The sequence below is a fragment of the Mesoplodon densirostris genome, chromosome 11 (assembly GCF_025265405.1).
Source record: "Mesoplodon densirostris isolate mMesDen1 chromosome 11, mMesDen1 primary haplotype, whole genome shotgun sequence".
Taxonomy (NCBI): domain Eukaryota; kingdom Metazoa; phylum Chordata; class Mammalia; order Artiodactyla; family Ziphiidae; genus Mesoplodon; species Mesoplodon densirostris.
Window position 1 is genome coordinate 86,050,320 of NC_082671.1, and position 27,718 is coordinate 86,078,037.

The 27,718-nt window shown below is 40.2% G+C and overlaps 1 protein-coding gene across 3 annotated transcripts in view; it reads left to right on the forward strand.

Moving 5' to 3' along the window:
• Window positions 1-27,718, forward strand: part of FGD6 (FYVE, RhoGEF and PH domain containing 6) — a 109,949-nt gene that overhangs the window by 68,248 nt on the left and 13,983 nt on the right. For all 3 annotated transcript variants that reach the window (XM_060112218.1, XM_060112220.1, XM_060112219.1), the window contains 7 exons: window positions 4-91; window positions 16,130-16,180; window positions 19,745-19,803; window positions 19,887-19,958; window positions 20,675-20,743; window positions 21,282-21,365; window positions 22,185-22,264. In XM_060112218.1, the coding sequence (XP_059968201.1) occupies window positions 4-91; window positions 16,130-16,180; window positions 19,745-19,803; window positions 19,887-19,958; window positions 20,675-20,743; window positions 21,282-21,365; window positions 22,185-22,264 (503 nt within the window). The remainder of the gene's footprint in view (window positions 1-3; window positions 92-16,129; window positions 16,181-19,744; window positions 19,804-19,886; window positions 19,959-20,674; window positions 20,744-21,281; window positions 21,366-22,184; window positions 22,265-27,718) is intronic.

Genomic DNA, 27,718 nt, shown 5'->3' on the forward strand with positions numbered 1-27,718 from the left:
CAGATGAGCCCACGCTGTGCTAATCTGGCCCTCAAGCACTACCTGCTCAAGCCGGTTCAGAGGATCCCCCAGTACAGGCTGCTGCTAACAGGTGGGCTTCTCTGGCAGATTACCAAAAAGCAACTCCTGTCATTCTTAGGAAACCCTGCCTTTCCTAAGAACACCTCTCTTTTTCTATCCGGTAGCCGATTTTCCTAACACATGAATTTATACACTGCTGGCAGCCTCACGTAGACATTGCCGGCACTGAACTTCTTTAGTTCTTTGGTCATCCATGTGCATTCTCTGCTCTAGGCATTCATACATGTTAATTCCTTTTGCTCAGAACTTCTTTTACGGTCTCAGCCCCACAACGCTGTGTCGTTTTACCTGGTTAATATTATTAATTCCAAGAAGGTACTTTCTCAGCCACTCAAGAATGAGGTTTAGAGTGTCACTCCCACATATTTGTATATCAACTACCATGGCCCTCTAGTCACTTACTTCAAAGGGTTGTTATGAGGATTGATTGATGAGCTATGTGCTTAGAATAGTGCCTTGGTCATAGTAAGTTCTAAATAAATATTAGCTGCTATTGTTAGTAGTATCCATATCCTTATCATCATCATGATTGTCATTATGTCTGGTCATTGTCTGTATCTTCTACTGGAACTTCAGGATTACAGGGCTGTGTGTCTAGTTTACCACTGTAATAGTTAAAAAAAGAAAAAGCTGTGATTTGAGTGAAGGCACACACTGTGCTCAGGACTTTATATTCATTGGGTCTTTAAGTCTTCACCATAGCTAGACATATATCAATATTATTTACGTAGATGAAATAACAGGCTTATAGTGATTGAGTGGCCTGGCATCATGAAAAGCCAGTATAGTCTCAGTACCAAGCATAGTATCCAACACATACTACTTACTACTAGATCCTCTGTGGTATTTGCCGAGATGGATTGGATATGCAGTGACTTAATATACATATATAATGTGCATTAAGAACTATGTCAAGGACTTCCCTGGTGGTCCAGTGGTTAAGACTCTGCGCTTCCAACGCAGGGGGCACAGGTTTGATCCCTGGTTGGGGGACTAAGATCCTGCAGGCTGCATGGCATGGCCTAAATAAATAAATAAATAGATAGATAGATAAGTATCTAGATAAATAAATAAAGAATTGAAGAATTGTGTCCAAATGCACAAGAATATTCAAATGCCACTGCCACTCAAAATTCAATCAGTTGTAATTTTATGTATATAGATTTTGAGGTACTTGGTTCCTATTAGTGTTCTTAAGCAATGGCACCCCTGCTTTAATCCTTAATCACTTTCACTTAAGCCAAGAGCTATACTGAATGAGGTAGGTGAATTCTGGAAAGCCAGGATTTCCTGATTTCACTTTAGGCAAAACCTTCATACCTTCCAAGCTTGCTTAGTAAACTGCTGATGAGGAAGTCCTGCCTTTCAGCCCCAGGACTGGCTACCCTAGGTATTTCTACTTAATTTGAATTTCTAACTGTGAATCAGGCACTAGATTTCTCTCTGGAATGACGTAGGCAAACCAAATAATTTGAGGATATCCTGTCCATCTGTACTTTCTTTCCTCTGCATTTGGCAGAGATTTAGACTACACAGGGCAAAAGGAAGTGCCCATGCATGTGTTGTGTTTTTGCTAGATAAATTCAATGCTGTATCATAAATGAGCTATTGAATGGCTTAGGCTATTTCTACAGCTATCGAATTAAGTACTGTTTTTAGTGGCAAAAGACTATGGTTTCAAATGAGAGAAGGATGGAGCAAGGTTCTGAAATTTTCATGTAAAAATATTTTTTTTCCCACACTGTGACTGATCTAAGTAAAAGAGTTACACATGTGTTTAATGTAGGTTTCATACTGAGTTTGATTTTAATTGATTAATGGTGAAATAGCAATGGCAAGTTTTAAAAATTCTCTTTAAGAGAACAGATTTCATTTGTTTTATAACCAACATGATGTGAGCGTGGGGTTAGTTTTGAGCTTTGTCTTCTTTAATCTTAAAGCCCTCCCCACCCTTAACTTGGAAAATCTCCATTATTTAAATGATGTACCACACTTTATATATAGCAGACCCTTAGTGGATTTATTTGTTCAAGGTTACAAAGTCAGGACTAAAGTTAAAGAAAGAACATAGACTTTGTAAAGCAATAACCGATGATTCATTCTATGCCTTTTCTTCCATTGATTCAAATTCTTCCCTTCCTCCACCTGACCTGAAGTCCTCCATTACCTCTAAAGCCATCTCTGATTACTCCAGTTCTCCTTAACCCTTTGTATTGGTGCAGTGTGACTTAGTAAATATTTATTTGATGCCTTGTGAATTTGCTAATATTTATATGACTTGAATGTTGATTCCTTAATTTGATTATAAACTCCTTGAGGTCAAGGAGTGAGTCTTTTAATTAATGATTAATAATTTAGTGCACCCCAGTATATCTGGGTCCCTTTGGGATAGCTTGGAAGCTGTTTAGGAAATAATTCTGGTTGGTTTTAAGCTACATTTAAAACATCCCTTTAACCAAAATATCTGTAGCTTAATTAAAGGACAACATTGAGAGAGAGAATTTCAGAGACAGTCTCTCCTCCAGAGAGGCGAAGTGTCTTGCCCCAGCAACACAAATAGTGTCTATTAGTTGAAGCGCCTATGGTCATATAATCCTAAGGACACGTGGGGGTCGGTACCAAAAGTTTGTTTTATACGTATTTTTATTTAAAACTCTTATTTTCCAATGCTCCTTTTTGTTATGTTCTGATTTCTGTCTACTCTGCAAGATATTTCTACTTTTGTTATCAAAGTGCCCCTATCTACGCACTTAGATTTTTAGAAGTTGGATTTTAAGTCTTACGTTTGCATCTGTTCAAACATGTGAATTAACTCTGGATCCTCATCTTTGGATAAACAAGCTCAATGATTTAATCCTCCACACAACCTTGTGAGGGAAGTATTGATACTTTTATTTCCATTTTAGAATTTGGAATAATTCCAGGGGCACAGAGTACACAGGAACAGAGAGAAAGAGTGAGATTATTTCAGGCAACTCCTGACAACTTCAATTTATTGAGTTTCAGCCAGAGAAAGGGATTCCTACCTGGCTTGGTATAAGTAGGTTTGTGCCCACCTTGGCTTCTTGAGAAGGGAAGATTGAGAAATGCAGGGATGAAGTACAGATAAGATAAGATAATTTCTTTTGGAATCCTTTAGAGAAAGGTAAGTGGAAATCCCCAGATACAGCAGTCCTGCCCCTACTGTTCAAACAAGCATCCTATTGTCTGCAGTGTTTTCTTCAGGACCTAATTTGGGTTTCTAGTGGGTATTTTACTTAGGCTATTTCTTCCTTCGTTGTAGTAAAACATTTCCAACTGAATTCTTGGTAATATTTTTTTAAGCTCAGCTCAAAATAGGATCAAATAGAATGTATATGTTGTATAATGAAATGCTTAAGATTAGAATTGTTTTTTTTTAAGTAGTAAAGAAAGTGATTTACTTAATTTAAGCAGGGAAAACTTGTAAATTTTACCTTTATTTTGGCCACCTAAGAGCAGTGGATCTGGCCAGATCTTTCAGTCTGTGTGGGGCCCAAATCCTATGTGAAGTTAGAACAAAGGGGGATCTTGGGGCAGCAGTGAGGGAGCAGTTTTTAAAAAGTGAACAGATGCTGCTAAAGGAGCAGCATTAATTCTTTACCACTGCTTATTTCCTTCCTCCTCATCAGTTCAGGGTAGAGACTATCTGTTTTATCCTAACTCAGTGTCTGCATAGATTCTGGCACAGAACAGGGACTCAGTAAACTGAAAGACTTAGGGAAATAAATGTTGTTCCTTTTTTGAGGTTGAGAATCCCTATGCAGGGATGCCTGTGAACATCTGACGGATGGATGGATTGATAAATTGCTTTTAAGAGTAAAAACACTCTTCCAGTTACCCAGAAACAAAACTGTGGAAAGGACTAAAATGCTTCTCTTTCCTTGTCTTTCCTCCGTCATAAGACCTGCTGACTAGTTTTCCTCTGCTTCTGCTTCCTGCCCTTTCCATTTCCCTTGTTATGCTCCAGGCCAGGCCTTTCTAAACTCACGCCAAGTTGTGGCAATATCTTCCTATTGGTCATGCTCCCTTTATCACGCCCGCTTCCAAGAAGACCATAGAAAAAACGCACTCCTCCCATGTCTCCACTTGGCTCTCACACTACCACACTCAACGCTTCTGACACCAGATATATAGGTTTTTTTCCACACCAAGCGACTCTCTTCAACACCAGCTACGTGTCCTATAATTCAATTCAATTCTGACACTGTCTACCTGGAGATAGTGGGCTCATTTCCACAAGCCTGACCTTTCCAAACTTCAGATGCCATTCGCAAGTCCCAGGCTGTAACCTATATTTCTGACCGACCGACTGTAAATCTGGGTTCCCATGGCTTTCTCCTTGGGTTTGAAAGTTTGCTAGAATGGCTCACAGAACTCAGGGAAACACCTGTTTACGTTTACTGTTTTATTATAAAAGGGTATGCTAAAAGATAAAAATGAACTTCATATGGAAGAGATACATAGGGCAAGGTATGGGGGGTGGAAATCCCATGCCCTCTCTGGGCACACCAGCTCCCTAGAACCTCACCAAACCCTGTATTCTGGGGTTTTTATAGAGGCTTCATCACGTAAGCATGACCCATCATTAACTCTACTTCTAGCCCCTCTCCCCTTCCTTGAGGGTGGAGAGTAGGGCTGAAAGTTTTAAGCTTTTAATCATGGCTTGGTCTTTGTGGCTACCAGTCCCCATCTAGGAGCTGACCAAGAGTCACCTCATTATAACAAAGGACACGACTGTCACTTAGGAAATTCCAAGGTGGCTTTGTGTCAGAACTAGGGTCAAAGACCAGATATTAGAACAAAAGATGCACCTACTGCCCTTTTTTAAAATTAATTTTTGATATGATATATTTTAATAGATTTATTTATTTATTTATTTTTGGCTGCATTGGGTCTCTGTTGCTGCGCGCGGGCTTTCTCTAGTTGCGGTGAGCAGGGGCTATCTTTGTTGCAGTGCGTGGGCTTCTCATTGCGGTGGCTTCTCTTGTTGCAGAGCACGGGCTCTAGGCATGTGGGCTTCAGTAGTTGTGGCATGCAGGCTTCAGTAGTTGTGGCTCACGGGCTTTAGAGTGCAGGCTCAGTAGCTGTGGCACACAGGCTTAGTTGCTCCGTGGCATGTGGGATCTTCCCGGACCAGGGCTCGAACCCGTGTTCCCTGCATTGGCAGGCGGACTCTCAACCACTGCGCCACCAGGGGAGTCCCACTCCTAGTGCTCTTATCTCTCAGAAAATTACAAATATTTGGGGAGCTCTGTGCAAGGAACCGGGGCCAGAGACCCTACAGTTGGCCCTTGGTATCAGCAGATTCGGAACCCATGGATAGGGAGGGCTGACTTTACTACACCACTTTATATAAGGGAACTGAGCATCCACAGATCCTGGTATCTGAGGGGAGTGCTGGAACTAATCCCCTGCAGATACCAAGGGATAACTGTGTATATGTTTTCTATCATTTCACAGATATACTTTTATTCTGCTTATTAGGAAAGTTGAAAACCTGCTTATCCTACCATAATGATGGATACATGTCATTACACATTTATCCAAACCCACAGAATGTACAACACCAAGAGTGAACTCTAATGTAAACTGTGGATTGTGGGTGGTCATGATGTGTCAGTGTAGGTTCATCCATTGTAACACATGGACCACCCTGATGGGGTATGTTGATGACGGGGTAGGCTGTGCATTTGTGGGGGCAGGAGATGTATGGGAAATCTTCATACCTTTCCCTCAATTTTGCTGTAAATGTAAAACTGTTCTGAAAAGTTAAATCTTACTTTAGAAAAAAAAATGATTTATCCACAGTATAAAGACCACAATTATATACCTGTTCTATATAACCAAAGAATTGCCCAAACCTTATTTTCCTTTGTTCTAGATGCATTCATTTTCTTACCTTCTCCTGAAACCTGACTTTCAAGGCCAGATTCTCACCTCCATTAATCAATCACCTACTCATTCAACCAGTATTGATACAGGCTGGCTCTGAGCTGGGCACCTGTATACACTGGCAGACAACACAGTGGTGGTCCCTGCCCTTATGGAGCTTACAGTCCTATTCTTTGGGGTCACACCCAACCCCTAAGGGTGCCTCCCAGCTCCTAAAATTTATATTGATCTGGTCACCTTTTTTTTTTTTTTTTTAAGTTTAACACATTTCTTTTCCTCCAGGTCTTTTTTTTTTAATATTTATTTACTTATTTTATTTTTGGCTGCATTGGGTCTTTGTTGCTGCACGCAGGCTTTCTCTAGTTGTGGCGAGCGGGGGCTGCTCTTCATTGCGGTGCACGGGCTTCTTGCGGTGGCTTCTCTTGTTGCAGAGCACGGGCTCTGAGCACGCAGACTTCAGTAGTTGTGGCACATGGGCTCAGTAGTTGTGGCTCACGGGCTCTAGAACTCAGGCTCAGTAGTTGTGGCACACAGGCTTAGTTGCTCCACGGCATGTGGGATCTTCCTGGAGCAGGGCTCGAACCCGAGTCCCCGGCATTGGCAGGTGGATTCTCAACAACTGCACCACCAGGGAAGTCCCTGGTATTTTTTTAAATTAATTAATTCATTTATTTATTTATTTGGTTGTGCCAGGTCTTAGTTGCAGCACACAGGCTCCTTAGTTGCAGCTCGTGGGCTCCTTAGTTGTGGCAGGCGGGCTCCTTAGTTGCGGCATGCAAACTCTTAGTTGCAGCATGCATGTGGGATCTAGTTCCCTGGCCAGGGATCGAACCCAGGCCCCCTGCATTGGGAACACGTAGTCTTATCCACTGTGCCACTAGGGAAGTTCCTGGTCACTTGTTTGAGTGAGAATATTCTGAGGATTTATTTTTGTAGGGGTCACTTTTCTTTTTTGAAGGGATCTTTTGTGCCTATAAAAAATATGTTACATATTATAAAAAAACAAACTCCCTCTTCATCTTCTACCATCCAGGGATGACTATCATATATCCTTTTAGGGTTGGTGTTTTTTTGTTAGGTAGGATTTTTTTTTGTTTGTTTTTTATTGTCTTTATTTTGTGTTATATGTATTATAAATTTTTCAATGAAAAGTCTTTTATTTGTGGAAAGCTACTACATTGGTGTTGAAACAAGGTGAATCAGTGGGGATCACAGTGGAGAAAATATAATGAAAATATAATTTAAAAATTCCTCTGAAGTATTTTTTCCATTTCTGTATTTGCGGAGGGGGAGAAAAGCTTTTGAACTTTGATTAAATTTGGATCAGGTAGTTTCTTTGATCTTGTTCAAAATATTTATAAGTGACTTTAACAACATATTATATTACTTTTCCTATAATCTTTGCCTTTAGTCTGGGATGGCATTAACTCCCTCTAGGTTTTAGAAATCCAGGATTTCCCATGTTGGTAGAAAATGGGATATTAAAAACATCTGTTCTGTTCTGAAGCTATAAATTTGAGTTATGAACAGGCTAATAAGCAGATTTGACAAAAGATCAGAATCGAATTAATACATGACTTTTAAAAATCCCTTACTGAAAATTGAAACTTTTGCTTCTGAAAATTCAAACTTCTGCTTAGCAAGTGTTTGTTTGAAAACCATAGGCTAAAATCATTCTAACACTTTCTGTAGAGCAGAACTTGATGAAAGGCGAGGCTGTCCTGGATGCCAGCCAAAGAATTTATTTTCTGAGGAACCCAAAGGCCCTGATACAAAGCAGCTCCGTCCATGTAAAATGGGAGGGTGATAATTAGCTCAGCTCCTGTTCTGTTGCAATTCTTTTTTTTTTTTTTTTTTTTTTTCCGCATGCGGGCCTCTCATTGTTATGGCCTCTCCCGTTGCGGAGCACAGGCTCCGGACACGCAGGCTCAGCAGCCATGGCTCACGGGCCCAGCCGCTCCACGGCATGTGGGATCTTCCCAGACCAGGGCACAAACCGGTGTCCCCTGCATTGGCAGGCAGACTCTCAACCACTGCGCCACCAGGGAAGCTCTGCAATTCATTTTTAATTGTAGTTGTGAATAAGGTATTTTGAGAGATGATGTGTAATAAATTATGTCTATGAAGTATTTTAATACTACAGAAAGACTTCAGGATATAAGAGGTAAGCACATTTTATCTGCTTGTTCTATTAAATTATAGCTTTTAAATGTAATCTCACTTTCTGTATAAAACAAGTGTTCTTAACCTTTTTAAGGTTAGGCCAGAATCCCTCTGGGAATGTGGTGAATCCTATGGATCTTGTCTCGGAGTAATTTTTGAAGTTACAGAATAGAATTCATAAGATTAAGAGGAAACCAATTGGCCTGAAATAAAGTTATTAAAATAATTTTGAGGAGTGACAGAGTAATACATGTGCTTCTTTAGGTAATACATTAAATAGGAAGAGGTGGTGTGGATCTAATAACTGTCATGATTTTGAATTTACTGGTGAGAGTAAACAATATTTTGAGATGCCTGCAACAACCGTAATGTCATATAAAAAAACATGCGATTTCTATGGTGATAAAGCCCTGGTGTCATTGATAATACTGTGATTTGTTGACTACATTCGTAACGGAAGGAAATTCCGTATTTCACTTAGAGATTAGTAGAAAGATTTTTTGGTTTTGCCTGTCCAAGTTTGCAGACCCTCTGAATTCTACCCATAGACATTACTGCAGAGCCATTCTTTTTCCAATTCTCAGTATAGATTTGACTCAGATTCCCTGCAAGTAACCAAATGCCTCTATTGCTGGAATGGGCCTTGCCAAAGATCTAGCAAGCTGACTCTGTTGCCAAAGAGTTTCCCTCTTAGCATGTGTCAGAATCATGGGCTCACATCAGGAACTGTTCCAGGGAATTCCCTCATGGTCCAGTGTTTAGGACTCTGCCTTTCCACTGAAGGTGTACAGGTTTGATCCCTGGTCAGGGAACTAAGATCCCGCAAGCCGCACGGCCATTTAAAAAAAAAAGAGAGAGAGAGAGAACTGTTCCAGTTGGAGAAAACACTGAAATTCAGTCAAACTTGAATTCACTTTGGTGTTTATATTTGCTTTATTCTTCACTTAGCAGTTCTTTGGGTAGTAAAATATACTTCTCTCCTCAAACCTCAGTAATTAGGGTAGTGGGGACCAAATTTGGATAAGAGGTTCCTTAAGTGAGACTTGCCTCTGTCAAGGCCATTTCTGTACATGTGAGATTCTCACTTGATAAACTGGCAGGCTTAAATGTATCCACAAAGAAAAGCAGTCTCAGTGAAGTCAAAATAATGGATGTTTACATTTGTTGACTTTCCTATGGGTCTGACTCCCCTAAGGGCATTCTGTATATGCCAAGCCAACATGTCCTGCTAAAAAGGGACCAAAGGGAGATTCTGTCCATTGTAAGATCTGATCCAAAATTTTGTCCTAGGACGAGCCTGGCATCAGGTTTGGTTTGTGAGTCCTTTGGGCATGCCACCTCTGGACCAGACTTATCAAAGTAAGCCAGGCCAGGGTTGCCTCATGTGGCTATGTCCTGACAAGGGCTCCTGGCTGAGTTCTAAGTCCAGCTAGCGCTCCACTTGCCATATTGTGTGCCCTGGCGAGGGGCTGCATCAGCCCAGGAGAAGTGGCCTTTTTAATTCACAGAAAAGCATTGTCAGCTTTCCAAGAACATGAATCTGTGAACCTGAGAGCCCGGAAAGGTCACTTTTCTAACTTAGGAATCTCTGGGCCACATTCTCAGAGGCCAGAACTGACCTAATATTTGAGAAGCAGGAGAATTAGAGCAGAGACTGCAGCACTTTTTAATTAGACCCTCAGAGTATCATCTCAACTGCTTAGTAAAATATGGAGCAAGAAGTGGTAACCCTAAATGAGTGTCATTTAGTCCATCATAAATTAAGGAAACATTTGTTGCATATGCACCAGACCTTGTTCTAGGTGCTGGGGGATATAAGGATAATTAATTCAGGCTCCTGGTCCTCCTGAAGCCCATGATTTAGCATTTGTGCTTAAAGGGATACTTGACACTATAGAACCATTAACTTAGCTTTTAACTAGTTGCTTGCACTCCATATTCTCATTAAGGTTAACTTAGTTTGCAGTTTTATCCATACATATCAAAATGATTTTGTGTATGGTAATAAATACAGTACATCATTAAAGAATATTCTGAGAGGGAAACATCAGTCAATACGTATTTTAAAACATCAACGGTTAAAGACACATAATACCATTGCAAAAACAGACCTATTGATTAAAAATAATAATTATTATTCTGCCATTGGAATAGGGAGGTAACTTGAAATAGACTGTTGTTTATAAGAATCTAATGTTGACAAAGTAGGAAGTGCAAGACAATAGAAAGGATTATTTGGTGAATAACCTGTTAAAATTTGAAAAACTAACTAAAATTCATACATTATTGGATACACTAAAAATAAAATCAAAACTAAATATAAATAGGCAGAGCACAGAGGATTTTTAGGGTAGTAAAAATACTCTATGATACCATAATGATGGATACATTTCATTGTATATATTTGTCCAAACTCATAGAATGTACACCAAAGTGAGCCGTAATGTAAACTATGGGCTCTAGATACTAATGATGTGTCGATGTAGGTTCATCAGTTGTAATAAATGCCCAACTCTGGTGGGTAATGTTGATACTGAGGGAGGCTGTGCATGTGTGTAAGCAGAAGGTATATGGAAAATCTTTGTACCTTCCCCTCAACTGCTCTAAACATAAAATTGCTTTAAAAAAATAAAGTCTTAACTTAAAATAAAATTACATATGAAGCATTAAAATATAGGAGAACCAGGGAAAAAATAAAAATTGGTTATTTATTAAAACTCTCAGGGTAGGGAGAGGAGGAGAGATGATTTTCTAAGCCCCCCAAATTAATGAAATTATAAAGGAAAATATTGACACCTTTCAACTCTTCTATATAATAAAAACATTATAAAGGTTTAAAATATAGTTGAAATAAAAAGATAAACAGTACATCAGAAAACATTTGTAGCAAATACGAAAAAATACTATTTCACTCAGAATATTAAAACTTTTATAGATATCTGGACTAAAAATATGAACAAACAATTCACTCAGAAAAAGTATACATAATAAGTACACTGTGGCATGTTTAAGGTCCTCTGAATTATAAATATCAATTAAAATAAGTTATCAATTCCCCCTACTACATTAGCAATAAAAAACTACAATACACAAAACTCGCAATCATTTAGTGAAGCTGGTATTTTCATATATAAATAATGATCTTTTAAATTGGTATATCCTTTTAGGAAAGGTTTCTCATGAGATATATAAAGTACTTAAAAAAAACAAAAACCTTCTCATTCCCATTGATATTCTGCCCCCTGCACATACACACCCAAAATGTGAAGTATAGAAAAAGACAAATATATCAAGACATTGACCACTGTTTCTTGTAATTAAAATAATCACACAATTTATTATTCAAACCCAGTAACTTTAAAGAGTGCAAGGGGCAGTATTTATAGTAATACCTGGACAACAGGTATATGCAGAATCATATGGGCAAATTAGGATGTATGGCCATCCAGTTTATAACAGCCAAAACAAGATAACTAAAAAATGACTTAAGTCTAATAATAGAGTACCTAAGTCCCATATCATATATCCCTGGAGTGGCATGTTTGCTACTTCTATGTATTAAAAAAAATGTGCAGGTTAGAATACTTTAAATGTGCTATAAAATTCTATATATTATTAAAATTAAGTAAAGTCAAGCATTTATAAAAATAGAAGGAAATACTTCAAAATAAATAGTTGTTTTAGAGAGATGTTCATGGTATGCTTCATGGTACTTTAGAATGAGAGTCATTAGTTTTTCAATCTGGGCCAAGCCTACTTATTTTATATATGGGGATACTGACACCCAGAAATGCCACAGGACATGGTCAGAGTCACATGCCTACCTCTGCTAGACATGGCTGGACAAAGAAAGTACGAATCTGTCTTCTCACCCCCAACAAGGGCTCTTGAGCTCTTCGCCAAGCCACCTTCAAGATGGCAGCAGTGTGTCTTACAACCTGATACTTGATCTTTATTCTGGTGTTTAAAATATCATCTCTACTCTGTTTCACAAGTCAGGATAATTTTAGGTGGCTTCTTTTAACATTTGAAATTTTGGCAAACAGGCTTTCATTGACTAGACTTATTATTCTCTGGATCTCATAATTCTGTATTTTGTTGCCGATTTCATTACATATTTAGGGAGGAAAGAAGAAATCTAGATAATACAAAGCAAGACATGTCCTTGAATTCAAAACACTTGACTTTGGAACGTTACCCGGTCCTGTATGCTAATTTCCTCTGTGCTCTGCCATCACTCGTTTCTGAGCACACAGTCCAGGAACCTTACTGGGTGCTGTTGAATTTAGAAGTCCCCGATTCCCACAGATGACTCATTTTTAGGAAATGGTTCCTGCACCTCTGAATCATTTTCTGCTTTAAGTTGATTATTCGTTCATTAGGCAATCAAGGGATTGTAAGACTTACTAGGAGCCCATGTATTGAAAACTTAGACCTCTCACAAGATATGATATTTGTTGGGTCCTCATTCTTTCACTCTGGTTCTCATATATGAGGACAGAGTTAACTTGCATAGCCCTTGAGACTGCACATGCTATGTTTTGGTTAGTTTTGTGCTGCTAATGTTGGATGATGGCGATGATGGGGACTGATCAACTTTTAATCAACGATGCCACCTGGTGGCCAGAAAGTACATTTTGTGGTGTCCAGGCATGCTGTACCAACCTTTTTTTCTTTGATAGAAATAACCTCCGTAGCATTTGAGGCATTTTTATTACTGAAGTTTTGAAACATCCTTGTTTGGTTTGGTGGAAACAGGAAAGTCAGAATACTACAAGTCCGACATGGCGAGTTGAGATGACTCCTCCGCTCTCCTCGATTTTTTTAAGGAAGCTCCAGCAGGATGCTAGGACCTAAATGATCTGTAGTAAACAATTCCAAATGGCCAATGCAGGAGTGTCTGTCTGGTTTGCCTTCCTGCGTTTCACCTGGGTTATGACAGTCACTGGGGCAGCTGGTGATTTCATTGCTCCTTCCATCTGACTCAGAGGGTGATCAGTCTCGTTCTTCTCATTCTGTAGTTAAGGCACTAGTGATTCTTAACTGAGGGGATCATGGTCTTGTCTTCCTAGAAAAGGTAAAAGTTCTCAAAAGGAGTATGTACTGCAGTGAGATGCCCTGAAAATATGGATGAATACATGAGAAAGTAGAATTTCTAAAATTCAGTTTTGGAAAGGTGAATTTTGCAAGTTGAATTTTAAGATTTTTTTTTTAATTGGCAAGGAAAGTAAACCTTAACCCCATTTTCTCCTTGATTAATAACATGATTTTGCAACATTTTTATCCTGGGTTTTCTGCCCAGCCAGTTTGTGTATTTCCACTTTGTTCCTAAAAGTTTAGGTTGGCGAGCAGCAGCTGAGCTTGAGTACAAGGAAAGAAAATGCAACTCAGAAGCTTATTGGGCTCAGCACAGTGATTCTGAGGTCAGGATTTCCTAATATGGACATCTTCCAGTGACCTCTTTTGGTTTAGAGAAATGTCTCAGCTTGCATGGATATGCTTCTGTATTAAAGAACAAGAATTGAAGACAAAATGGGAACTTGCTATGAATCTGATACTTAGGTAAATCTGCTTTCATTTCCACACTCTTCAGCTACCTGTGGCTTTAAGGAACATCCCTTTTGATTAATGAAGTAGCCCAAGAAGAGTAAGTTTTTCTTGCTAACCCTGTCGCTCTCATGGAAAAGTTAAATATTTGGATTCACTAAACATGGCTTATATATGGAATGCATTCTGAGTAGGGTCAGAGTGAGATTAAGTTCATTTTTCATCTCCAGATGAGGCCAAGTATAGTGTATAATCAATGTATTTTGTTAATTTTTGTGGGTTTCTTATTTATTTGGTTGGAAGAATTGCTCTCCAACTTTTATGTTCAGATTACTTTCAGATCTAAATTGCTTGTGATGGTCTCTGGCAAGGTAGAACCTATGCCTGGGCACAGAAGCTTAATGTCGTCATACACGATATCTTGCTGTGGCTTGTTGCCAGGGCTGGATATTTATAATGTGCATGTCTAGACTCACACAGGTTCTTGGATCACTGTGTCAAAGATGTATAGTTTCAGCAGTTGGGTGTGTATGTTAGTCGTCTATTAAGTTTGAAAATCTGGCACTAACGTCCAAGTTCCCCTTTGTGCCTTTGAGCGTGACTTAATAAATCCATGAGATGAAATTATATCTGTTCCATAATATTGCTAAATGGAGATTGGATCTGATAAAAATGCATTCAGTCTTTTAATATGCCTTTCCTCTTTCCATTTCCCAACTCCCACGGGCATTAGGATTGGTTTCAGCCTTTATTGCCTTTTACCTAAAATAAGACACAATCCTGTCTCAAAAAAAATTATTTTTTAAAAATTCATTAAGCATTTCTTGTCCCTTGCATGCAAAGTCTCTGGCTAGGTGCTATGAGAGATAGAAAGATGAATCAGATGTAGGCTGGCCCTGCCCACAGGAGCCTTGAGTCTAATGAAAAAGAAAATGATAGAAGGCATACAGTAACTGCTGTGTAATGTGTTATTCAAAGGGAAGGAATATTTCTTTCAAATGGAAAGTTTGGTAAGAGAGGAGGAATTTGAGATGAGCCTTGAAGAATTATGAGTAGAATTTTTATACGCAGAGACAGAGAAAGGATTCAGAAGAAGGGAACATTAAAGACAAAAAGTATGGAGCCAGGGAACACATGGGAGGTGTTTAAGAAATTGTGCAGAATCAGACTTAAGAACAAAGGGCCTGTGTAAGGCAGTAGCAAGAGAGAAAAGCAGAAAAGTCAACAGGAGCCATGTAGCGGGGACTTGAAATTCCAGGAAATAGAATTTGTTTTAATCTGAGAGTTAATGGGAAGTCATCCAACATTTCTCAACAGAGAAGGAAGTATTACCTTGAAATCCTGTAACATTCCTTGGTTACAGGATTTATGAAATATAACCTATTGCCTTAAATGTTTTTTCGTATTACTAGAACCACTATATACCATGTTGCTCGTTTACAGACCATCTTTTTTTTTTTTTTTTTTTTTTTTTTTTTTTTTTTTTGCGTTACGCGGGCCTCTCACTGTTGTGGCCTCTCCTATTGCGGAGCACAGGCTCCAGACGCACAGGCTCAGCGGCCATGGCTCCCGGGCCCAGCCGCTCTGCGGCATGTGGGATCTTCCCAGACTGGGGCACGAACCCGTGTCTCCTGCATCGGCAGGTGGACTCTCAACCACTGTGCCACCAGGGAAGCCCCCCGAGACCATCTTCATCTAGACCAGGGTTTCTCAACTGCAGCCCTATTGACATTTTGGCGCAGATAATTCTTTGTTGTAGGGCTGTCCTGTGCATTTGTAGGATGTTTAGCAGCATCTCTGGCCTCTAACCACTAGATGCCAGTGGCATCCCCTTTCCCCAAGTTGTGATAATCAGAAATGTCTTCAGACATTTCTAAATTTCTCCTGGGGGGCAAACCTGCCCCCATTTGAGTACCACTGGTCTAGATATATGTACTGCATTTTTCTGGTGTTCTGGGCATTGTTAGACTCTTAAGATTGCTAGATCTCAGAGTTCCTTAGACATTCAATCTATTAATGCTTGAAATTTGGTACTAAACATGCATCTGATCTTGAGATTAAGGGACTTTGTGCATGTTGGAGTTAAAGAGCTGAACTGGGCATCAGGAGACCTGGGTTCGGGTTCTGGTCCTGGCTCTGCCACAAAGAGGTTGTATTACTTGAGTGAGACCGTGTCCTCGGTAGCCTGATTCCTCATCTCTAAAATCACTAGTGCAAACTCTCAGGCTCTTTCTAGCTCTGATTTTGTGTCCTGATTTCAAATTGACCCCAGGGCTTTATTCTTTCATTTTTAGAAAGGTAGCACAAACAGAGTGAATATGTATATTAACCAATAAGGCTGACTAGAGTATTGAATAAGAAAGACAAATGTTTTTTCCTTAGTGCTTTATTGTACTAAATACCATAACTTTTTTTCCTTTTCTAGACTATTTAAAAAATCTCTTAGAAGACGCTGGAGATTACAGAGACACTCAAGGTAAACAATTTCTGTGGTCTCATGTGTTATAGAAGTTTTTAGATTATGTTCATTTGAACCTGGAAAGTAAAAACGTAACAAAACCCATATACAGAACTGTGTTTTATTCATAAGAAGCCTTTTAAAACTCTGTTTTAGGCAGATTAAAATAGAACTAGATAAAGTGGTGCTGGATGCAAGTGAAATTATAGGGGCAAAAGATGCCCATGGTCAGGCAGCCATTGGAGCCAGCCTCCTGAGAGAGTGGTCCCAGCATAGTCTGTTGTCAGGGAGCTTCATCCTCCTGGGCTCAGTCTCTCTGTGCCGGGGTGCATTCACCTTCTCTAGATGTCCACTGCTTTCAAAAACAGAGATTGAACCAGTTGATCTGCAAGGTCCTTTCAAGCTTTAAAATCATGAGTCCAGGGCCTCCCTGGTGGCGCAGTGGTTGAGAGTCCGCCTGCCGATGCAGGGGATACGGGTTCGTGCCCCGGTCTGGGAGGATCCCACACGCCGCGGAGCGGCTGGGCCCGTGAGCCATGGCCGCTGAGCCTGTGCTCCGCAACGGGAGAGGCCACAACAGTGAGAGGCCCGCGTACCGCAGAAAAAAAAAAAAAAAAAAAAAAAAAAAATCATGAGTCCATGAAGTGATCAAACTACACAAATTAGAGATAAGGTCTAAAATAGTCTATTATTCTGGGGCTGTTTAATGCTGGGCATTAGCCTTACCATCCTTCCACGCCCTCACCCCAGTAGTACTTAAGGAAAATAGTCCATTACAACACAAGGGACTCGTTGATATTCATGGGATAATCCACTGTGTGTGTCTGTGTCTGTGTGCGTGTGCATGTATGTCTGCTGTCTTTCTCTCTCTCTCTCTCTCACACACACACACACACACACACGAGGATTTAGTTCTGTTTAGGAGAGTAGTGTTTCTTTCTATTTATTCCCGAACTACCTCTTTTAAATGTCATAGGTATAGCCCTGGTTCTAATCTACAGAAACACATTAGACAAATCCATCTCCACGCCATTCATTTTATGAATTTTGATCACATTCTTGTGCATCCTTTACATTATCAGATTACAAAGCTGAAAGGTTTTTAACCCATTTTTGTAGAGATTCTTATTCATTCTATTAATCATTTTACTTCTTCTGTAACATCTTTTATTCGCAAGTGTTATGCCTTTTTTTTTTTTTTTTTTTTTTTTTTGCCGTACGCGGGCCTCTCCCGTTGCGGAGCACAGGCTCCGGACGCGCAGGCTCGGCGGCCATGGCTCACGGGCCCAGCCGCTCTGCGGCATGCGGGACCCTCTCGGACCGGGGCACGAACCCACGTCCCCTGCATCGGCAGGCGGACTCTGAACCACCGCGCCACCAGGGAAGCCCCAAGTGTTATGCTTTTAAAGGTGCTTTTTTAAAGGAAAAGTTTGGAGTGGGGGACATGACATGCTTCTTATCTCTGGTAAACGTAATTTAGTTGAAGAAGAAAGTCTGTGATAGGGACTTCCCTGGTGGTGCAGTGGTTCTGACTCATGCTCCCAATGCAGGGGGCCTGGGTTCGATCCTAGGCTGGGGAGCTGCATCCCACATGCATGCTGCCGCTAAGAGTTCTCATGCTGCAACTAGGGAGCCCACGTGCCGCGACTAAGACCCGGCATAATGAAATAAATAAAGAAATATTAAAAAAAGAAAGAGAAGAGTCTATGATACCTGTCAGATAGAGAACAAAGCAGATAGCTTTAAAGTAAGGATGCACTCAGCAGTATAGAATCATTTGGAAGATGGAGGAAAGTGTGAGGATGGAAGAGGCAGAGCTCTGCTTAGAGGGAAGTAGAACCAGAGAGGAGTTGATGAGAGGTGGTGGACGAGAGGATGAGGGGGCATTCCAGGTCAGAGTCTGTCCCATGAAGATAAATAGTTTAGACAGATTTTAGCAGATCGGGCCTCAAGAAAACATCTGTCCCAGGGCTTCTGCCTTCAAGGAAAGGGAGTTATTAGCTCCATTTTGCAGGTAAAACAAATACAGGGCCAGAAATTAAGGAGCTTGTTTAAAGGAAATTACACACTTCAGCAAAGACCTGGCTTAGGATAAGCAGTGAACAGTGATGTGCACTGTATGGCCAGAGGCAATGCAGTAAAGTGATGAGATTGCCCAAGGGTGAGGGAAAATGAGACTAATATACCTTGGGAAGATAAGCAGAAGAGTTAAAGGAACAGAGTCACCAGGGCCTCTTAAAGGAATGATATGAGGAAAGTAGAATTGCAGAATGGATGGGAGAGGTCAGAGCTTGGAGGCCAGGTGACCAAATAGCAGCAGCTTTTTTACTTCATCCATTCATTAAATTTTAAAGCTTTTATCCCTGTCTGCTGGAATTTCAAGCAGGCCAGAAAGCAGGGAATGTGTCCAAGGTCACCTCTTGAATATCTGCCATGATGAGTGCCAGATGCAGTAAATTCTGATACGTGGTTTGAGTCTCTATAAGGAAATACAGCTTTCCTTTAATAATGGTGATAATAATACATTTAAAGACTATAGAAACCTCCAGGGTTGGTACCAGAAAGAGTATCCCTTGGTAGGTAATAGTAGCTGGACCAAAACACCTCAAACCCTTTCTGGAAATTGATTTTTTTTTTAATAGTCCTTTTAGTGACGATTCCTGTCATTGCCACACCAGCCTCAGAAGGGCATGCTTCCTCCTTTAACACTCTTACCAGTTTTTCTCAATGGTAGGGCTTCTGTCATACCAGATAACTGTCTTTGTGTGGATTTCTAATTAGCATTGCAGGATGTTTAACATCCCTGGCTCCTACCCATTAAAGGCCAGTGGACCTTCCCAGTCATTGTGACAACTGAAAATTATCTTATACATGTCCAAGTGTCCCTAGGGGAACACTATTTTCTTGAATTGAGAACAACTGTAGCCCAAAAGGAGACAAAGTACAGACTTTTTCCTTTATATCTAGTTATGAAGATGACAAGACTGAAGCATTCAAAAACATTTAATAAAGGCAAGAGGTTAATAAAAAGAATAAAACACAGGTGAAGCTAAATAACCCAACTCACAAAATAATGTGTGTAATTTCCTAAGGTCTAGTATGCTTCCATGTGGCGTTTCTTCCCTCTTGGGATCAGACTAAGAGAAGGCAGCTAAGCCCTGACCCTCTTAAATAGCTGGTCCTCATAATTCTGGTTTCCTATCCCAGGATCCTTCTCTCCCAAGACAGTTTATCCTGGAATGGTCCTCAGCTTCCAGGTAAAATCCTATCCATCCTTGTAAACTTCAACAGAATAATCAACTCTCAGCACAAAACAACCCTGACGTTCATACTATTGATACACATGGTCTGTAATGTATCTTTAGAGTCTTTCTTCGGCTCATTGTTTCATAAGTACTGTTTTTCCTTGGTTTTGCTCTCATCGAACCGCATCGCCTATATTTCTGGCTGCTCACAGTTAACTGATCTCCTGCAGTGGTCCGTGGCTGTGAACTAGCCGTCTTGTTGTCTGGAGTTGCTCAGTGTTGCAGTTCATTGGTAATGATAGTGATCGAATGCCCCTTCTGTTCCTACATATTTTAGATGCCCTTGCCGTTGTTATAGAGGTAGCCAACCATGCCAATGACACCATGAAGCAAGGAGTAAGTATCTTCATTTCAACGGCCGCTGTACTGTTGAACCTGGGAGCCCGTGCCTTCATATGCTCTGCATTCTCTTTCTGTAGGACAACTTTCAGAAACTTATGCAAATTCAGTACAGCTTAAATGGACACCATGAAATAGTTCAGCCTGGACGGGTAAGTGTTTTAGACTGCCTTTTGCAAACTTAATACAATGGATTTAGGCACGGTTTGTAGCTATTTTCATTTGAGTTATGAAAATAGGTTATTTGTTATTGTTACTCTTCAGTGATCCAATCTGGATCAACTAAGTTCATTCTATCCTTTCAAAACATTCATGATTTAAGTCATTGTGACAAGAAGTCCAATTCAATTAGGAGAACGGCAAGGGACCCCACAGAGTATCTGATCAAATAGGATCATTTTATTGTGTAATACTAGCTGACCTCACACAGCTTTAAAGACAATTTCAATTAAAATCTTTAATGTAAGAGAAGATTATGAGGGGAGGGAGAAAATTGGTATTTTGATGTTCTTCACAGAGCACAAAAGTGACTGAGGGAATGAATTCAGGAAAATTACAAAGTGCAATTGTCAGGATGTTGGCTATGCCTCAAGATCAAGTACACACTCAGTCAATTACATTTCAAACCGTATGGTACCCCTGGGCTCAGTATTGGAGTTTTGAAACTCTGCTGGCTTATCCAATTCCTAAATGACTTACAGGGTTTAAAAAGAAGCCATGGCTGTAAAAAGTAACAAGTAAACTATGTCTGCCAAGCCTCCATGCAAAATAATTCTGGGGAAAGAAGGTCAAAAAGGAAATTACATGTATATGTATATTGTAGTTGTGTTGTGAGGGTACTAAATGGGTGTTTGTTTGGATGAATCAGGTTTTTCTCAAAGAAGGAATTCTGATGAAGCTATCTCGGAAAGTCATGCAGCCCCGAATGTTTTTTCTGGTAAGTGGCCACGTGTGTTTCTGTTGAGCCCGAGGCAGGGATAATTGCTTAATGAAAGGAGACGGTTGTTTAGGACAGATAAGATTGGCACATTCAGACAGCAGTTTTAGTAGGATCTTTGACTGGCTGGATTGCTTGTTTGCATGTCAAGTATAGGAAACAAAGTCTTGTATGATACATAACTAGAAATTCACTTCCTTTTTGAATTTAGTTTATTTCATCTCTGATTTGGAAAAATTGATTCAATCAGTGATTTGTTTTGGCAGATTATAATACCTTAGGTGGGATTTAGAATTCAGAAAACGTTAAATCTGTTACAGAACTTGGAAAGAAAGCACAATTTCTAGAAATTGCCTTCTAGTAATATTCTAATAGAACATTCTAGGTGGTTCTGGTTTTATAAGCAGAATATAAGTATTCTATTCAGAGAGTTTTAAACAAAGAGGTAATATTGTTCCTTTATTCCTGTATCTTACCAATATCTTTGTAGCTGAAATTTGTTGCTTTACTTTGTCCTATGAAATGTTTCTACTTTCAGTTTAATGATGCTCTGTTGTATACAACACCGGTGCAGTCCGGGATGTACAAACTGAACAACATGCTCTCGTTGGCTGGAATGAAGGTCTGTGCATCTGTTAGAAGATTTTTCTTTTTTTTTTTTTTTTTTTTGCATGAGATATTTTTTTACCCAAATGTATTTAGAGAAAAAGCCCTAAGATAATCATCTTCTCATATCTCTATCTCTTCTCTCTCCATGTGTTACTGTTCATTTATTCATTTTTGTAGTTATTTGTTCCCTCATACATTAATTTGGTCATAAGATATTGAGAACTACTATACTGAGAACTACTATAAACAAAATGTGTTATCGGTTTAGTGAAAAATATAAAGATGAATTGAAGCATGATCCTTTTGTCTCCACCTCTACTCCAATCCCTCCAGGAGTTTAGCAACTAGTTGGGAAGCTAATACGCTGCATATCAATACCTAGAAAATAGACAGTAATAAATATCACTATAAAGGCACAGTTAAAGTTTGTGGGAGCTCAGAAAATAAAGAACGTGCAGCTTTTGATGGGACATGGTAGAGGGATTGGTGGTAGTTAGGAAGAGGGAGACTTGAGGAAGTCTTTTTGGAGGAAGAGCCAAGAGCCTTACAGAATTGGTCACATTTGGCCATGCTGAGATGGAGGGAAAGGCATTCTAGGTACAGGGAATAGTGTGAGCAAAGGCCTGAAGGTGGGGAAGTTGGGCCTTCTTGTATGTGGGTATTTAAATTCATCTGGAGCACAGGGCAGATGAGGGAGAGTGATGGTAGATCAAGCTGGATATGACGGCTGGGGGTGGGTGTCAGCGGTGGGGGCATTGGGCAATTTTAGCTATGCTTCAGCAGTGAGGTGTTCAATTGGATGAGTCTGCTCAATCATTTTGTTTTCTTCCAGGTCAGAAAACCCACCCAAGAGGCATATCAGAATGAACTAAAGATTGAAAGTGTAGAACGTTCCTTCATACTCTCAGCCAGGTAAATTTAAAAAATGTATGGGTGAACATTTGTCAGTATTGCAGAGTCAAACATCTCCAGCATTTTTCACATTTAGGTTAACTAGTAAACTTATTTTTTTCCCTTTCTTTTCTCTCCTAATACCATGCAGTTTACTCTTGACTTACAATGTAGGTAGGATGTCTAAGAGCTGATGCAGTAGTGTGCTAGAGGTACAAAGACTAAAATGTTCCTCTGAATGGAATAATAATGCCGAAAAGTGCTTTGCTGATCTTTTTTTTTTTTTTTGCGGTACGCGGGCCTCTCACTATTGTGGCCTCTCCCATTGTGGAGCACAGGCTCCGGATGTGCAGGCTCAGCGGCCATGGCTCACGGGCCCAGCCGCTCCACGGCATGTGGGATCCTCCCGGACCGGGACACGAACCCGTGTCCCCTGCATCGGCAGGCGGACTCTCAACCACTGCGCCACCAGGGAAGCCCTGCTGATCATTTTTTAAAAGTGGTTATTTCAAGTCATTTTACAATGATACATAATGTTTTTAAAAACATCTAGTGCTTTATAGTTTACTAGGAAGTTTCCGTGTAACCTTCAGAGGTCATAACAAATCTACTGAGGTAGGTGTCATAAAAAGGAGGAAGACTAAGGTACAGAAAAATTGAGTTGCTTTCTTAAGGATGCATAGCTGGCAAAGTCAGGATACAGGTAGAAACTTTCTGCTTTTAAATCTGTTGTTATTATGACGTACCACATTGCCTCAAATCAGAACCTACAGTGACTTATGTGTAAATCAAAATATATTACCATAATGTAAATCAAGTACTGAGGAAACCTGGGGCTGTGTGACTCATACACACATATATTGGCTGAGTGGTAGAAGTGCATGTGTGGCAGGATTTGACTGGTGAAGGGAGAGTCACCAACAGTCATAGCTTGCTCCATTGCTGAATCTGCATGACAAGTCTGGGCGGCTCTCAGATCTCACCTTTGACATAATAAAAATCGAGCAAACATTGATGTAGCGCTTACTTTGTGCCAGGGACTATCCTAAGCACTTTCTGTGTGTTAATTCATCAAATCTTCACAGTAACCTTTTAAGGTAAGTGACTACTATTATACCCATTTTATGGTGAAAAAAGCCAACCAGCTGTTAAGTAGCAGAGCAGTGGCGCTGAAATTTGAATCTGACACTAAAATTCATGCTTTTAACCATTCTGATATTGCCTATGTCTGTGGATGTCAAGGACTGAGACCAAATGTGCTGACTTCCCAAATCAGACCGCAAGAGCATCTCCCTGGGTCGTGTCACTCTTCTGAAATGGAATGGCCACCGCTGCCTGACACCAAATCTCAGGATGACAGGAGAAGACAAATTCCTGTATTCAGGGTTTGTCAAGTGCTTCCCAGCTACCAGCAAGAGCAAGCAGAGTTCCGTCAAGGCAGGGGGCACCTGAAGCATCCTCCAGATCAGTATTTAGAAAGTGAAAGTAGGGGAATTCCCTGGCAGCCCAGTGGTTAGGACTCCGCACTTCCACTGTAGGGGGCATGGGTTTGATCCCTGGTCATGGAACGAGGATCCCATACGGCCAAAAAAAAAAGGTAAATGCTTGATCACCTGGAACTATGCCCTTTTTTTTCTTTCTTTCTTGAGTCTGAACAAAAGTGCAAAGAACATCAAGTCCCTGTACATCAGGCTCCTGGCAAATACTTAAGCCTGGTTCTTAAAATCAAGAAAGTTATTTTCAAAGATCCAAAGCGTGTATAACTGATTCACTTTGTTATAAAGCAGAAACTAACACACCATTGTGAAGCAATTATACTCCAATAAAGTTGTAAAAAAACAAAACAAAAAAAAGTCTTTTAAAAACAGACCAAAAAAAAACAAAACAAACAAACAAAAAAGATCCAAAGAGGACATGCCTATAGGGAAGTTAAGTTTTCAGTTGCACTTAAGTTTTCTAACTAAAATAGGCTTTTATAAAAACAAAATTCTGTTTATTAAAAATTAAACAATTCAGGAAATGATGGTTGATCTTTCTTTCTTTGGTTGCCTATGAGGTAAATATCTGGATGTCGAGTGTTTTTTCAGATGGGCCTCCTAGACCTTAGCAAGATCATTGGATTTTTAAGTGTGATGGGAAACCATCCAAAGGTTTTAAGCTAAGAATTGGTGTGACATCATTTTTATTTTTAAAAGAGCACACTGTCTGCCTTGTAGAAGTAGACCGCCAGAGACTAGAGTAGAAGTTGGAAGACCAGGTAGGAGGTTGTAGATGGTGATGTCTGGACTATAGTTGTAAGAAATGGTTCAATCAGGTAGAGCCAATCAGGATGGAGTGAATGTGGGGTATGCAGGAGAATGATAAACCTGGAAAGTTATTGATAAAAGAAAAGTAAATTTCCACAGGAGGGTTAAGGTGGCATGCATGCAAGAAAGGGAACAAACACATACTAAATGCCACCCATATGCCAGGCTCTCCTTCTGAATTCCCCCAACCACACTGAGGTACAGTGTAACAGGTAAAAAAGGGATAGGAGGCCTCTTGTGATCTTGCTCCTGTCTGCCTCACCAGCCTGATCTCCATTCACTCTCCTTGTCACCAACCCCACCAAAGCATGGCATGTTCCATCAGCATGTGGATCTGCTAATGATTCTCCATGCATGCCAGCCTACTTCACATCCTTCTGCCTTGCACAGGTGGCTACCTCCACCTAGAATTCATCCCTTTGTTCAATAAGTAATATGGAGCGTCTCCCCTGGGCCAGGCATTTTGCTGGGCATCAGGATACAGGGGACAATGAAAAGGGCCTTTCCTTCCCTGAGCTTATAGTCCATTAGGAAAGACATACACTTAGCAAGTATTACCACAGTCAATTATCAGGGAGATTAAGTAGTATACAGGGAAACTACCAGGTGCTATGAGGCTGTAAAACAAGGGATCTTAAATTAGATTTGGTGGAAAAAGGGCAGTTAGGGATAGCTTCCCTAAAGTCCTGTGTCTGTTAAGAAGGATAAGTAGCTGTTGGACAGCTAGGCAGAGAGAAAAGGAGGAGGCTTCTGGCCATTAGGAACAGTGTATACAAAGGTCCTGAGGTGGAAAGGGACATGGTGTATTCAAAGAACTAAAAGGCCAGTGTGTCATGAACATAGCGAATGAGAGGGAGAGTGACCCAAGATAAACCTGGAGGGCCAGGGAGAAAGATTATGCAGAACCGTCTTGTGGATTTTGGTCTTTAGCCTAAGAGCCACAGGAAACCACTGAAAGGTTTCTACACGGGAATGATGTGATCGTATTGGCATTTTTAAAAAGAATATCTGGTTGCTCTGTGGAGGATGGTTTGGGAGGGGAACTGAAGGAGACGAGTAATGGGACGGAGAGAGGCAGAAAGAGTGAGTCTCCAGCCTGTATAGCGTATTGGATTGCTGTGATAAGGAAAACTGGGAAAGGTGCAGCTTTAGGAGAAAAATCAGGAATTTAGGTTCAGATGTGCATATTGAATGTGTGGTGCCTATAAATCATCAAAATGGGGTCATCAAGGAGGCAGTTGATGTCAGGAGCTGGATGTCAGAAGGAAGACTGGACTAGAGGCATATCCTGAGGAGTCATCAGCCTCGAGACGATGACCAAAGCTAGGAGACTGGCTGAGGGTGCACAGGGAGACCGCAGAGTTCCCTGTCAAACACCTGTAGTTGTCCCAATAGCACCTTAGTCATCACCTCTGCAAAGCCTTCCCTGCAACCCAAATAAGGTAATTAACTACTTCTATGTTACTTATCTATCTTACATTTATTATATCATATGGTAATTTTTACCTGACTTTATGTCTCACCTCAGTTAGATGTGAGCCCTTGCAAGTGAAGTGTACTTTGTGTGCCCAGTTCATGGCGTAGTACCTGGCCCATAGAAGGCTCCCGGTAAATGTTACTCAAATAAACTTAAGTGATGTGGCCTTTGGACCTCAGAGTTGCATCCCACAGTTAACACAAGAAGTAAATAGTGTGGCAAGGTCTAACACACCAGAAATCTCTTCTGTTGGAGAGTTTTTTCCCTTAGAAATTATTTCCATTCATTGGGGAAATGGTGCTTGTTTAATGCAAATTTGCTATCTGGTAATGTCCACATTCCATAAAGAAAAGAATACTTGGCTTAACTGTGTTTTTCTGTGAGGAAGATGCTGATTCTTCTACTAGCCATGTCACAAAGGCAGAGCTAGAACATCTCCACTCGATGCTGTAGGCAAATGTGTGTGGTCTATGAGAAATGTGTTATCAGCTGATAAACATTGTTTTGGCAGAACCCCACACAAGAGAGAGCCAGGAATGATTAAATGAAAGAACAGCATATGTGACATGATTTGCACAGTCGAGTCACATTCCACGTGCTCCCAGGGCTCCAGGAAAATCAGACGGCAATCCTCAAATTAGCCATCTGCCTCTCGACTTTCTGTTACTTTTTCCAGTGAAAAGTTGGGGAGGGAGAGAGGGCAGGGGGGACAGTAATATTTTATGAATGTTTACTTGGAACCTGAGCCTATGTTCTCATAGTGTAGTCCTTCAGAGAACAGGAACAGAGGCCAGAGGTGACATGGTGGTGAAGGGTTCCATCCTTAGCCACACTTGGATCTGATACCAAGTCACCATTTAGTACAGAGCCTGTTATCTAAAGCAAATTATCTAACAGTTCAAATCCTCACATTGCTTTTCTGTAAATGGTGATGGTGTGTGACGTTGGGATTGGGGGAATGGGGTGTAAGATCCAATGTATTTTCCATGGGGTACCTCTGAGGATGAGAAGTGATGATGTTTGCAAAGAAAGCATTCAGCATAGTTGGCTGATACGTAGTAAATGTTAAACCAGCGGCAGCTAGTTGGGGCAGTGATGATAGCATAGTAGAGGTAACTGAGGCAGGCAGGGTTTGTTTGGTTTAGAGAGAGAGGGGCTGTTTCTATTTTAGTTTGGTTTTGGTATATAATGAAACTTTGAGAAATATACTAGTTTTAAAATTTTATTTGTAAACTTGATATCTTCCTTTTAACATCCATATGAGCGCATTTTCTAAAAGGCACTGAAGCCATTTAGTAGGAAGATACATTTCTGAGAATGATTATTGTGGGGAAGGTGAGTGGTTTTTAAAGTTATCTCCTTGACCTGCTCTGGATTCATTAAAATATGCCTATTTGTATCATTTTTTGTGATGGAATTTTTCATTTTAGAGTCATTATTTAAAAGTTAAAATATACTTAAAATTAGAGTGAATAATACAATGAAACTGCATATTCAGTCACCCAGACTCAAAAATTACCAAGATTCTGCCACAAATTTTCCTGTTTTCTAAAGTACTTCAAAACAAATTACAAATATCAGGTCATTTTACTCCTACCTACTTTAGTATGCTTCTCTTAAAAAAAGGAAAGTTTACATTTTCTTATACAATCATTCCCATTATTATGATGGATTTTATCATGATAGAGATTT